General features: G+C 57.3%; 2 protein-coding genes across 3 annotated transcripts in view; both read right to left on the minus strand.

Moving 5' to 3' along the window:
• The window catches only part of ZNF385C (zinc finger protein 385C), a 60,185-nt gene that overhangs the window by 16,083 nt on the left and 30,158 nt on the right, over positions 1–13,944 (minus strand). Inside the window, exon 1 of one of the 2 annotated variants that reach the window (XM_015651125.1) lies at positions 13,460–13,531. The exons of the other annotated variant lie outside the window; for it this stretch is intronic. Within the exon in view, the coding sequence (XP_015506611.1) occupies positions 13,460–13,469 (10 nt within the window). The 5' untranslated portion in view covers positions 13,470–13,531. Of the gene's footprint in view, positions 1–13,459; positions 13,532–13,944 lie in introns of those variants that run through there. 2 annotated transcript variants of the gene reach the window in all.
• On the minus strand, positions 712–6,639 carry C27H17orf113 (chromosome 27 C17orf113 homolog). Its single transcript, XM_015651109.3, has 3 exons — positions 6,287–6,639; positions 3,959–4,583; positions 712–3,037 (listed from the first exon to the last, which is right to left on the minus strand). The coding sequence occupies exons 2-3, from the start codon at positions 4,475–4,477 to the stop codon at positions 1,505–1,507; spliced, it is 2,052 nt and encodes a 683-aa protein (XP_015506595.1). The 5' UTR covers positions 4,478–4,583; positions 6,287–6,639; the 3' UTR covers positions 712–1,504.

Here is a 13,944-nt window from a genome sequence, read left to right on the forward strand (position 1 = left end):
AGCAAATTTTGATGGTGTCTCTAAATCCCTAGCCAGGGCTTTAAAGCTCTTGTTTCTGGCCAAGCATGTTTCCAGGAGGCTCCCCAATGCCAAAAGCTGTCGGGCAGAGAACAGGAGCAATACCCAGTCACAGCACTGGATCGTGATGGCAGCACCAGTGCAGCCCCAACACCTCTGGGATCTGGACTAGGAACAAACAGATTGCACTGCACTGGACTCCCAGAGCAACCAGACCTGGACTGAGGGGCAGCAGATCTGTTACATCCTCCCACTTCCAGCTTTTGGCAACCCCAGCAAGGACCCGGTGCTCAGGATCCAGCTGAGGTAATGCTTCATGCTGCTGCACTGGGTTTATTGCTGATTAGAATCCATCTGAACTGAAGGAAACAGCCCTCCAAGTCAAAACCAGCCAAGCCCCATCACGCTGGAACACAGCAGCAGCACCCCAGCCGTGCTCAGCCACCGCGCTGGCACCGCCAGCCCCGTGGGCAGAGGGGCCCGAGCTCCTGCCTGCTGTGGGCACCAACAGCTCCCCTCACCTCGGGACAGAGAAACACTTCAGAGCAGAAATACAAGCTGAACACCTCCAGTCGGTCCTGGAAGCAGGTGTTGAAGGACTTTCTCCTGGACTGCAGGCTGCCAAGAGCTCAGGGTGCAAAGGGAATTCTGGGATGTGAGGAGGTTTTGCAAAGAACAAGAATTAGCTGTTGATTGTTTTCAGACCCCTGCTCATAGTTTATTCTGTCCTTGCAAAAAAAAAAAATAAAAAAAAGAAATAAAAAAAAATCCTTTTAGATATCTTTAAAGTTTAGGAAAATTGAGATAGACCTTTTTAATATAGATATTTATATATTTATATTTATATATATATACATACACATATGTACACAATGGTGCATTTATAGTTACTATTTCCTCAGCCATTACAATATCATTCTCTAAATCTCTTGCTCTTGAAATGATCATGACTTGATGCCACTGCTAAAAATACCCTGTGCTGTGCGCAAGGAACACCAACACGACACCGCCAGGCATGTTGGGGTCGGCGCAGAGCTCGGAGGATGCGCTGCCTTTTCTGCATTCACTCTCCAGGCTCCAGAATAACAGAAATCCCACATTTTTGCAGAGCATTAAGCAAAAGCTGCTGGGTATCTTTGTGCAAAGGCAACGTGACATTTGAGCTCAAGAGCTTTGCCTTCCTCTCCCTAAAACAAAATAATGACAAACCCTTGGAACAAACTCATTGCAGTTGGGATCTCAGGTGGCCCCAGGATTCCGAATTCTGGGCGATTCAAACAGAGGTTTGGGGCATGAGGGAGGGGTGGTCATGGGACCAGCATGGCTTTGCAAAGGATCCTGTTCTCCCAGCACAGAGCAGGTGACCATCCACTGCGGCTGACCAGCCCCAGCAGTGACCAGTGATGGCAAAAGGCGCTGAGCTGGCGCTGGGGGCTGCCCGCAGGCCCCGGCTCCTGCCCAAGAGCTCGGCCCTCACCAGCCACGCTCACTTCACCTGTGCCATGAGGAACCCAGATTCCCTCATGCTCTCATAGTACTCTATGGCCAATGCAAAGTTAAACTCGCTGATGGCTGGCCCATCGATGGCGATCTTCATGAGGTCAGAGAGCCCCTCGTCCTTGGCATGGCGCGACCGGCCGCGCTTCAGCAGCTCCCGGCCACGGCTGATCTTCTCAGCAAGGACCGAGCCCAGCGGCAAGGCCAGGGCAATAGCTGCCAGGACAGCGAAGTCTGGGAAGAGTTCATGCATCTCAGAGCTGCTGTAGACCAGCTTGACACAGAGGTCCTTGAAGGAGAGCTGGCTGAGGCTGAAGACGATGCGCTTGAAGAGGGGAAAGTCGCTCAGGGCCCTCTCGCTCACCACCACCCGTGAGTACACCTGCAGCAGGAAATTCAGCTCGCTGACCCCATAGCTGCCAATGTCCTCCAGAGACTGGGGGTAGCACTTGGGGTTGAAGATGGCAGAGAAGGAACTGATGGCCTCCAGGACACTGCTGGGGAACCTGTCCAGCAGGTTGCCCCGCACCCTCTCCAGGTAGCTCTCCTTCAGGTGCTCGAAGTGTTTCAGGTGCACTTGGGAGCAGTTGGCCAGCTCAACACCCTTGTAGTAGAGGCGGCTCTCGCCCTCCTGGCCGTCCTGCGGGTGCTTGTTCATCTCGCTGAGGAACTCGCGGAGGTTCTGGCCGCTGGCGCTCTGCTGGGCCTGCAGCGTGGTGGCTGTGGCTGAGACTATGGGCTTCAAGATGGAGAGGTCAAAGTCCTCGATCTGGAAGAAGCGACTGAGCTTCTGGAAGATGGGGAGGACATCCAGAAGGATCTTGGTGAAGGCCACAAACTGGAACTTCTTGAGCTCTTCGCAGAGGCCACGGGCCACGGGTGAGCGCTCCGCCTCGCTCTCCAGCAGCAGCACCAGTGTGGGCCACGAGGAGTCAATGGCCTCTACAGCTGGAAAGATAGAAGTCCAGTGGATGGCTTTGGGGCTCCCAAGGTCTATCTCACAGAGGTCCAGGACTCTCCGCAGCTCCTGCAGGCTATTGCCCTCCCCCTGGAACCTGGAGTAGAGCCTATACACAGCATCCACGGTGGTCTCATACTTCTGGAGGTACTCGATGGCGCTGATGCTCTCGGCCAGCAGCAGGGAGGTGCCGTGGGACAGGCAGTGCACCTCAGTGAGGAGCGGGCAGAGCGAGGTCAGCGCCGTTCCCACCCCGCTCAGCCGCTCGGCCACCAGTGAGGCACTGTCGGCGCTGAGCCAGGTGAGCTTCATGGTGGGGATGCCGAAGGAGCGCATCACCTCACCCACCTTGCCTGCCACAGTGGAGGCCTCCCCGGTGGGCAGCTCGAAGCTGCCCAGGAAGGTGGTGGAGGTCTGCCCGTTGCAGGGGGAGACAGTGGTGGTGAACATGGCGAGGCTGCGGTGCTCCAGGACGTCCACCGTCTCATCCACCACCAGCCCAATGAACGGTGAGGCTTTGATCCTGTGCCTGTCCTCGTTGTGGAGGACTTTGGCAATGGCTGCCTGGGCCAGTTGAAGGGGGTGGGGGTGCAGGGAGGGAGAGAGAAACACAAATGAGATTCAGAGGCAGTGGGAGATGTGCAGCACTTGGCACAGAGTGAGCGGGTGGGCTCCCACCCACAGGCTCCCACAGTGCAGGAGCCCTGAGCCAGGGAAAAGCCCTTACACTTGTTGCACACACGGAGGCTGGAAATCACTTTCCTTCTCCCTAATAAGCTTTCTCCTCCTGCTCCTGTTTGCCAGCTCAAGCACCATGAGAAGCTGCAGAGAGGGTTCCTGTCCTGAGCTCAGGGTCAGAGCCCTACAGATGCAGCAGCACACAGCACCAGCAGTAGCACTGACCCCTCAGCCCCCCAACACCCCATTCCCAAACCCCCTCCTACACTGGCAGTGAGGCAGGACAGCAGGAACCAACCTGCCCCTTTCAACTCCAGCAGTTCCACTTCACTGGCCCAGCAGGGGCAGGAGAAGCAGCAAAACTGCAACATTTTTTTCATATTTACTCATTTACTCACACTCCCCCCATTTCAAGCCAAGTCCCCAGCTTGGAGGGAAAACTTCCTCTGTGCGAGTGCTGCAAGGATCACCACAGGCTGGGAAACCTAATTAGTGGGTTTAGTCTATCTGCAGTAAAATAAGGCTCTGCAGAGAGCTGAAAAGCCTGGCAAACTGCCAAGACTCACTAAAAATTTAATTTGATTCTAGCAGGCATGAAGCGTTTGTAAAATTCAGAAAATCCTTTCTAAACTCTCCGGCTACTTGATCTTTCTGATCACTCAGTTTAGGGCAAAAGAGGCAAAACCCACAGTGCTTGTGTGTTAATTGAACTCCTGAGCTTTCATTCTGCAAAGCAGCCTGGCCAGCTCGGGGAGCGGGCTCCGTCCCCACTCTGCCAGGTGCAGACCCCCAGCCCCGCATACACACCTGCATCTCCCTGACGCTGCCGGGGTGGTAATACTCGCTGTGCTCCGAGGCCAGCAGCGCCTGGCACAGGTTGAACTTCTGGAAGTTGAGCAGGGAGGAGCACTTCTCATCCGGGATCTCCTCCTTGGCCATCCAGTAGACGGTGGTGAGGACAGCCACCTTGGCGGGGTTCACCTCTACCTTGATGAGCGAGCGCAGCTCGGGGTGGCCGTGGACACGGGTCTCGAAGGCCAGCTGCTCGCGGTTCACGGCCAGCGCCTGGCGGTGCGCGCCGGAGGTGACGTGGCGCAGCAGAGCGTGGCGCTGGAAGTTGTCCGTGCCCACGGTAAAAGCGTTTTCCGCTTTACCGTGCTTGTTCTTCACCAGTGCCTGCCGACACTCTATGCAAAACATGAGCTTCCTCTCATAGTCAAACTCCAGCCAGGTAAATTCTTCCTTCCAGTGCTCATTGAAATAGCGTTTACACTTTTTATTGGAATTGGAAGTTTCCCCAGCTGGCTTTTTCCCTGGAGGCACCATATTGCTGTGGCTGGGAAATCAACTACGGTTGAACCGCACCGTGCCTTGAGGAGCAGCCTGCACATTTAATTTAGTAAGAAGGTCTATTACCACTCTCCTGGTCCGACTGGAGATGAAAGAGACACAAGGGAAAGGGATTAGGGCCCTGCAAACCTCAGCCAGGGCTCAGCTGTGGTGGCACAGCGACAGTGGCACGGTGACAGCAGCAGTGACGGCGGTGCTGAGGGCAGGTCAGGCTGTGTAGCCCCAGCACCACACGGGGGGATCCCATCAAGAACCTCATCAGCATCACCAGCAGCTCTCGGTGTCACTGGTGGGACTGGGGCACACACACAGTCCCACTGCCACAGGAACACCCACACGCTTCCCCTGGAGCTGCCTTCCCCACTGTGCTGGCACTGGGAAGGTGAGGAAGGCTCAGCGCTGGCTGAAACACCTAAAAAAGAGCGTTCAGCCCCAGAGGAGCAGCACCCGCTGCTGGCAGTGAGTGCCAGGGCCCTGGAGCTGAACAAGGGTGACTGGGAGCTAGCTCAGACACACGTGTTTGTGTGCACACGTGTGCTCTCAGTCCTGCCTGGCTTGTCTCTCCTCCAGGGAATTGCCAAAGCCGTGGCAGGTCCCATGGCAGCAGAGCCATGCTCTGCACATTCAGTGGCAGCCCCCTCACAGGGGGTGACACACCGGATCAGCCCCAGGCCAGGCTCCCAAATTTCTACTGAGCTAGAGGCTGCAAAGCACTTAACCCTGTAACCAAACCTGGACCTGAAGGGTTTCAGCATTCACTTGACCTTCTCCCTACACTTCAGGCCCGCTCAGTCTGATCCTCACATTTCTCCATGAACTGGACCAAAAATCCAAACTGAGTCTTGATAAAGGTGTTGGTAAGAGGAGGAGGAAGAACCCAGCGCTGCGTGGGGAAAGGGGAGAACAAAAATGCAGGGGAAAAAAGAAAGAACATGGACACTCCACAGCAGGGAAACTGGGGAATATCATCAATGCACACGACTTGCTGAGACACCAATGAGAAACTTGGGGTTTTTCTGAAGAACAAGCCCCCAAACCAGTCCCCACGGGGTGCCATGGGCAATGCTGGTGGGTGGCCCTGGAGTGACTTGCACCAGAGCTCCTGGCACAGTGACCCCATCATCCATCCCTGCACCGGGCGGGCACCGAGCTCCTGCCTGCAATGGCCCCAGCGGGAGGATTCCTGTGCTCTTTCCCTGTCACTGACCCCATTCGCTCCCAAGCCATCCCCACAGCCCCCTCCCTCCAGCACTCGCTCCAGCAGAAGCCGCTGCCTTGGAAAGAAAAACAAAAAAAAAAGAGCAGCAATTAGTGCGTGGGATGCAGGAGGCAGTGGCGGGGATTGGGATGGAGCAGAGCGCCGTGGCACCCATTCCCACTGCACCCATTCCCACTGCACCCCTTCCCTCGGCACCCCTTCCCACGGCAACCCTTCCCTCGGCACCCCTTCCTTCCCTCGGCACCCCTTCCATCCGTGCTGCTCCGGCACCAGCCCAGCGCCCCTCTCTGCTGCTGCCCAGGGGCAAGAGCAGCGCTGCGCATCGCGGGGGACTCGGCAGCGGCTCGGGATGGGGGTGACGCTCCGGTGCCCGCACCAGCCTGCTGCTCCCCCCGCCGGGAAGTTTGGGCAGGATGAGGATTTACTCGTGAAGGGACACTGCCCTGAGCCTCGTCCCCGGTGCATCAGCCCCGGCTGCCGGCTCGCCGTGCCCGAGAGGCTGAGCGGAGCAGCCCCAGCGCCCAGCCCAGCGTGCCCACCCCGCTCACCCACCCCTACATACGTACCATGGAAAGGCTGCCATAAGCTTTGGGGTGTGGGGGGGGGGGATCGCAAACTTCCCAGATTTTAAATAGGAAAGAAAAAAAAATAAATCATCTAATTAAAAATAAAATAAAAACAAACCCAGCCAAGCAACGCAAAGCCGAAAATAAAAAAAAAAATAAAAAAAAAATAAAAAAAAAAAAGCAGCGGGGTGTTTGTGAGGCGGCAGCACCCCGCAGCCCCCGCGGGGCCGGCTGAGGGAACAAAGCCTGCGGCGGCCGCCCGCGCTCACCGGAGCACGGGAGCAGCCATCTTGCTGCCTCACGGCTGCCTCACGGCTGCCGCCGCCAGCCCACGGCGGCAGTGGCCACTAGCGGTGGCCGCGATGGGGAAGGCCGCGAGGCCGCGGCCGGGCCGAGGGGACACTGGATGTGGTGGCCGAGCCGTGGGCTCCGGCCCCTGGGCAGGGGGAGCACACGGAGCCCGCTCGGCCGCCGGGACCCCCGAGGTGCGAGGAGCGATGGGCAGCAGGGGGCCCGGGCCGCGGTGTTTTGGCTGAGGGCTGGGCACATGCAGCACGGTGAGCTGCAGGAGCGTTTGCAGCCAGCCAGGAGCGGTGTCTCTGGCTTTCGGGAGTGTTCTGCGAGCAGCCCCCAGCCGTGGATCCGGAGCTTCAGCAGGATCCAAGTCCAAGCCCTTCAGGGAAGGCCACAAGGTGTTCCTGCTTCCCTGCACTCCTGGGCCGTAGCTGAAACCCAGCCCCTTGACCCAGGACTGCCTAACGAGCACAGGGGTCCCCGACATCATAAAAAACTTTCTCTTAGCAATAAACGCAGGTGAAATTTAGAGCCTCTCGACTACTTCCAGAAAGAGGATTTTGTGCCACATTTGCTTTCCCCAGACAAGGCTTCTGAGAACAGTGAAATCCCAAGGGGCACCAGTGTCCCGTGGGACCCCTGATGGGAACCTGGCTCTTGTTTCCCAGCACGTATCCTGTGCCTGGGAGCTGAAGGATGCTCCCAGCCAGACTCGCCCTTCCCTCGGTGTGGAACTGGGCCATGAGCAGGGATGTGGCCCACCGGAATTTGCCTGGATTAGGAGCTGCATTGTACCTGGCTCTGCACCAGGAGGGTCTGGCAGCCCCCGGTTAATTCCTCTCTTTAGGCTCCTCCACATATCCCGGGGCAAGAGGCTCTTCCTGCTCTGGGGACATTCTTGCCGAGCCACCTTAGCCCAGGGTTAATGAGAACAGGAGGTGGTGAAACCAGAGCCGGCTCCTGGGGTGAAAACACGCCCGATTTTATCCTTGTGCTAATACCACGAGAAAAAAAGGATTGAGCCTTTTTTAATGAGTTTTTAGGCAGGAGCCTGCTGCATCCCCTGGTCCCATTCCCTGGTTCCCAGCACCCAGAGCAGGTCAGCAGAGGTAGCGACCCCAAATCAGCAGTGGCTGGAACCAACTCCACTTCCCATGGGGACCCCTCCACGGAGCCCCTGTGCTGGGATCCACGGGACCAGAGAACATCCCTGCTCTGCCTCCTCCATGCAAGGCTGAAACCACTGACCCTGTCTCCCCTGCAAACCCATTCCTGCTGGAAGCCTCAAACTTTAACTCGAATTTCGGGCAGTGTATGCTGGATTGTCCCTGACCCTGCCGAGCAGCCTGCCCTCACAGACCTGCCGGATGCCAGACGTCCTTCCTAAAGGAACCGGAGTGGAGATACTCCTGTTTCCCTCCATGCAGCAGCAGCAGCCGCCTTGGCTCGAGCCAATTGTTGCTATTTTTCCCGGCTGCCGTGCCTGAGGAGTTGGGTGGGCAGGTGCCCCGGCACACCAGCACATCCATCATCCCCGCGGCACGAGGGCGGCAGCAGCCGTGAGCCACAGTTTCCATCCCAGTCCCAGTTTCCACTGGCATCCCACAGCTCCAGAGCAGACCCCAGGCACACAGATCCCACTGGGATGCTCCGGGCCGATCCCTGGCACCCCTTCCAGCCCCACATCCATGCATGGGTTCCCCAAGGGTTTCTTACTGCATCTATGAGAAGCTGAACAGAAGAGACCAAACCCAGCCATATTACCCCAACATTTTTTAAATCCCCGAGTCCAAAGATATTTATGAGATTTTGTTTCCATCCCTGCTCTAAGCCAGTCAGGCTCTGGGAAATGACGCACGCTCTTCCCTCAGGGAAGCGGAGGTGCTAGTGTTCCCAAAGCTGCTGACCCCAGGGAGCCCCATCCCCGAGCAGCCCCCAGTTCTCCTGCCCACCCACCTTCCTGGGCCTGGCTCCACCAGCCCTCTCACCCCTGGCCATCACAGGGCGTGGGGTAGGAAAGAGCCAGCACCCTGCAGGTCCCTGCTCACCCTCTGCACCCAAACCCCCAGCTGTGACAGCCCCCAGAATGAACTGGGAGCACGCAGGGGAGGGAGGACTCATGGGAGCTGCCCGGCTGCATCCCTCGCACCCGAAGGTGGTGACAGCTCAGTTCAGTCTCTGCCGTGTGTGGTGGAGAGGGAAGGCTTCAAGGAGCCGCTGTCTCATGTGGGAGAGAGCACCCGGCACCGTGTCAGCTCAGCCAAATTAAAAATATTCCTGCAGCCCCCGGGCTGGTGCCTGGACGGGCAGATCTGACAAGGACATGGCCTGCAGGATGAGCAGATGCTGGAAGGGACATGGGGAGGAGAAGGGGATGGGACACACACTGGGGCACCCCAGTATTTCCCAGCTGTGTCCCAGCTCTCCTGCACAGCTCAGGGTGCTGCTCCTCCTCTGCTGGGGGTGCCCTTCCAGCACAAAGACTCTGGCTCCAGCACACCCAGGTCCTGGTGGAGGGGTTTGTGTGGGCAGTGGGCCATACACAGGGAACCGTGGGGGGGCTACTGGAGAAGAAGCCCTGTACTTGCTGACAACCCCACAACCCCACAGCCACCGCCTGCTTGCAGGATGCAGCCTCGTGCCTCGTTCCCCTGCACAGCCTTGTCACAACCTTCAGCTGCGTGACTGCAGCTGGCAGGGAGCAAGCCTTGAAATAAACTCAGATGACATTCCTGCAAACTCTGGACATGGCCACAACAGGATTACTGAGCTGGGCTGGGGAGGCGGGGGGAGCAGGCTCATCTCTCCCCGCTGGCGACCCCAGCTCCAGGCTGAGGCTCCTCTGAGCAGCAGCTGAGAAGGGCAAAGCCCTTTTGTCAAGGAGCAGAAGCAGGGACAGAGTGATCTCGCTCCCTGGGCTTCCTCCAGTCCATGCACCTGGTCCTTGGGAGGCAGCTTGGCTGCATCTTGCTTCCCAGGAGCTACAGGGAACTTCACCCCTCAGCACTGATATCAAAAGCAGCTGCTGAGGAGTAAAACTGGATATCAGCCTTGCTCTACAGAGCATCTTTTCCTCCCTTGTCCACAAGCATTGAGCCCAACTCCCTCTGGATTTTAATTCCCAATGCTCCCCATCTGCCAGGTAATGATCTGAAAAAACAGCATTTAGGGATGCCTCCCCCAGCAGAGATCCCAGTCAGCTCAGTGTCCCCTGTGTCACGGCCAGCAGTGCTGCCAGGTCAGCACAGCCCAGCCAAGACCTCTGTCACAGGTCCCGAGGGGCTCAGGAGGGATGTGGGCTCATCCTGACTGGAGGCAGCAGAAGGGAGGTGGCAAGCACTGAACCCTGATCTGGGCTGCACTGCCCACAGCCCTGCCCACCCCTCCCTGGTGGTGGGGGAGAGGCCAAGGTCCTCCTGAGAGCTGGAGAGCTCAGGAGTGCACCGGAGCCCCAGATCAGTTCAGCCTTTATTCTGGATACTGTTTAAATTGTAAAAATTGCAGCCAAGTCCAATTCATTACAGCTGAGGAATGGCTGACAGAAATGAAAAGGGAGAAAAGCTCCTCAGATTGATGCTTTCTCACCATTCCAGTGAAATAACCAATTTGGAACAAATTAGGGGCTCCCGTCTCCACCAGCCTTTTGAATTGCCTCCAAGCCAACGCACATTTTTCATAGTGCAGCGTTTCTTGCATTAGCAGTGAAAATTAATGATTTCTATTATTGAAGCACCTGAAGGCAGGTGCCTCCCTCACAGAGCTGGGGCTGGGCTGGCACCAAGCCCCCAGAGAGCCAAGAAGACCCATGAAAAGACAGACAGGTTCAGAGAGGATAAGTGACACAGCCAGGGCCACTTGGTAGGTCAGTGGCAGAGCCAGGCTCCAGCCAGTGGCCATCCCCTCTCAGCAGTGCCATCCCAGACGTGCCAGAGCACACAGACCACCACAGTGACGCATAAACCACTGCATGTGACAGTGCCACAGCTGTCCCCAAACCCCCCCTAAGCAGTGAAACCATGTGGGCTTCAGCCAGTCCCAGCTTTGCTTGGGTAGGGGGAAAAGGGGAATCACCCCAAGGGCGCCCACCAGCTCTGACTTCAGGAGGGCAAGTTCTGGGGGACCAAGAGGGCTTTCAAACCCCAATCCACCCATGTATTTCCCCTCACAAGTTTTAGACCAAAGCCCTTCAGCTCCCATCCTGCTCCCAGCATTATTCCCCGAGCACAGATCCCCAAAAGCTGAAGCACACAACCCCCCTGCAGCCACGGCTGCCCCATGGCCAGGGTGGTCATGCCTAGGGTTTAGAGGATGACACACATCTGTTATTATTTTTTTAATTAGATTTTTATTTCCTAGCTCTAGTATTTCATTGTAATTTCCGCCACTCCTACCCAGGCCGTGCTAATATAATCACTCTGGAGGAGAGTGGGAGCAGCCAGCCCACTCCTTCCAACATCCCGCTCAGGAAAGGCAAAAAAAAGCAATCTGCTGAATCCCCAGCCCCTGCAGTCATTACAGGCTCAGGGACATCAGGTGGGTGCTGAAACAAAGCATCAAAGCCTCAGTGCCGCCAGCACCTGCCAGGAGCATCGGCACCGAGAGACTTCAAAAAAAGTTCACATTTGCTCAAAATACTTGTTACCAGTTCATTACTGCAGTAAGGTGAGGCATAATTAAAAATGGACTAAAGAGATTTGTGAATTATATCGTTAGCTTGATGCTGGAGACACAGTGATATTTTCTAGCCCACATCATCCTGGAGGTCAAGATTAGATGACAGCTTGGTCTAAAAATACTTTTGAAGGGGAGGCTGAGGCTGTTGGAGGAGGTCAGAGCACCCTATGCCCCCCCCAGTGTTGGTCAGGGTTGAAACCGGGGGTCAGATGTGTCCCCCAGGACATTGCTTGGAGCAAGCCCCAGTAATAAAAACAACTACTGCATTTACAGGGAAATCCACCCAAAACAGCCATGGGGAAAGCTCCATCAGTTCCACCATCCACCAAAGGAGCCCCAAAGGCAAACCCAGCAGCTCAGTGGGGCCAGACTCCCCACACTGCACCCCCACAGTGCCCAAGAGGGCTGGAATCACCATGAAAGCACTGTGCAACCACCACGTCCTTCCACCTGGAGCAACACGGTCCTGGCGTGGAGATCATCAGTGAGCCCAAGGCACTGCGGGGTCAGAATTGAAGCTTTAGTGGCTCTTCAATGTTTCCTCCATATCTGAGGCCACAGAGTGAAAAGCAAGCTCTGGGGTTGGCTTTTTGTTTGTCTCTTAAGCCTGCTTTGCCTGACAAGTATTCCAGATAAACATCCCGAGTAGTGTTACACATTCCAGAGAGGCAGGGAAAGACATTTCAGAGAAAAGATCGTGCTTCAAACTATTAGAAAAATTAAATTGGTCCATAGGAGACAACTGGGGCCGGCTTGATCCATGGGAGACGAGCACCCCAAAATGGGCACCTGACTGATGTGGCAGGCTACCAACATCCATGTTCCTGGCCTGGCTGCCCTGGGGCACCCACAAGCACACGGCAGGCACACGTTAGCAGAGGAAAGCGAGTGCATGGCAGCCCACAGACACCCACAGGGATGTGCAGAACACACGCACCGAGAGGAGCGGCACCGCTGCCCACAGAGATGTGCCAGCCCCATCGCTGCCGGCAGCCACGCTCCCTCCCCAGCACCTGCCGCAAAGTTAACGCTGATAAAACTAAAATTACCAGCCCTGAATCCACACGAAACGGCTCCAAGAACAGCGTCGCGTTTTGTTTGCTGCCGCTGCTCCGCTCCTCGAGTCCGCTCCGGCCAAGCCTGGCCGTGGAGCTCCACCACTGGCCACCCTCGTCTGTCACCCTCGCAAGGACACTGCCAGCCGCTCTCCCCCAGCCTCATATCACACAGAAAACATCGAACATTTGCATCACAGGTGCAGCAAAAACACAAGTTGGAGCTGACACCCAGACAAAGAGCAAGGGCAAAATCCAGCCCCGTCAGCACACAACCTTTTCCCTCCTCTTTCTGCAGCCCTGGGAAAAATCAATAAGATGCAGTGAGTCAAACTCAGCTTGAATCCCGTAAGTAATTAGGATTAGCAGGCTGGGAGCCGAGGGAACAGGCTGCCTATGTGCTGGGCGGGGAGGGACCATTTTGTGGGTGTAGGGTACAGCCTCAGCTGATGCAAATAACACGAGCAGCTCTTTAACGGGGGTTTCAGGCAGAACGGCAAGAAGGAATGGGAACGACGTGATTTACTTAGAAACAAGAAAATCTCATGATGATAATTTGGGGTGCCAAGCCCTGATGGGAACAGGATGGGAACCCCATAGGTGAACCAATACTTGAGTGTGATGCTGAGCCCATTCCCAGCCCTTCACTCTGAGCCCGGACTCCTTGAGTACCGCTTATTCCCGGGGTTCTTTCCCGGCAGTAAATAACCCACCTCAGTGTTTCACTATCTAGAGTTAAGTTAGTGGCCAAAATCGCAAAGTGGAGAAGAGACCACCCCACACACACACACTCTGCGCAGAGCTAGGGGCAAAATCAGAAGCAATTCGGTGTGTTCCTGTCCATAAAGAACAGCTCGGACGCTGAAAAGTGCCCTTTCCTCCAGCTGAAGGAACCCGGCAGAAGCCGGCAGTGCTCGAGCCGGGGCCGTGCGGGGAGCGGCAGCCCCGGGACAGCGGCGAGGCGATCCCCCGGTCCCCCTCCCCACCAACCTCACCGGCCCCCCCGAGCTCCGCGGCTGCCCCGGTCCCGCTGCACCCCCGAGCAGCGGCTCCGCCAGCGGCGAACCGGGGGATGAAGGAGCGATGGAGGGGAGAGAGATGGAGGGCGACGGGGAGAGACGAGGCTGCGGGAAAGTTGCGTTTCACCCACCTAGAAGCATTTTGGATGCGGCTGCGTCGCCTCCGCGCTGCCGGTGCCTCCCGCTCGCCGGGCAGAGCTGCGGGCAGGGCCGGGCGGGCGCAGCCCCGCTCCCACCGCCCCTCGCCCCGCGCCCGGCCCCGCCTCGGCCCCGCAGGAGCGCGGGGGGAGAAGCTGCCGGAGGTGCCGGGTATCAGCGTGGAAATGGGCGGGGGGACCGGAGCTCCCCCTCCCGCACAGCCACCCCCACACCGGAGCTGCCCGAGCCCCGAAACTTGGGGAGAGGGGAGGGAACCTCCAGCGGCTCCGCTGCACCTCCGGGGCGCTCTCGGAGAGTCCTCTGAGGTTCCTGCTTTGGGGTGACACCAGCCGAAATGCCCCCGTGGGTCTCCACCGCAGGGTTTGCTCAGGGAGGGGAGGCTCCGCGGCAGCCACGCACCCCGAACCCCCGGGAGGGGCTCCCCGGCAGCGGGGACCGCGTGTCCCTGCCTGGTCAC

Source organism: Parus major, chromosome 27 (genome assembly GCF_001522545.3).
Source record: "Parus major isolate Abel chromosome 27, Parus_major1.1, whole genome shotgun sequence".
NCBI lineage: Eukaryota > Metazoa > Chordata > Aves > Passeriformes > Paridae > Parus > Parus major.

Bases quoted from the DNA above. Each gene is read 5' to 3' on its own strand.
- C27H17orf113 (XM_015651109.3), bottom strand. From the start codon at position 4,477: ATGGTGCCTCCAGGGAAAAAGCCAGCTGGGGAAACTTCCAATTCCAAT. The intron at 3,038-3,958 runs GTGTGTATGCGG...CAACTGGCCCAG, and splicing joins GCAGCGTCAGGGAGATGCAG to GCAGCCATTGCCAAAGTCCT.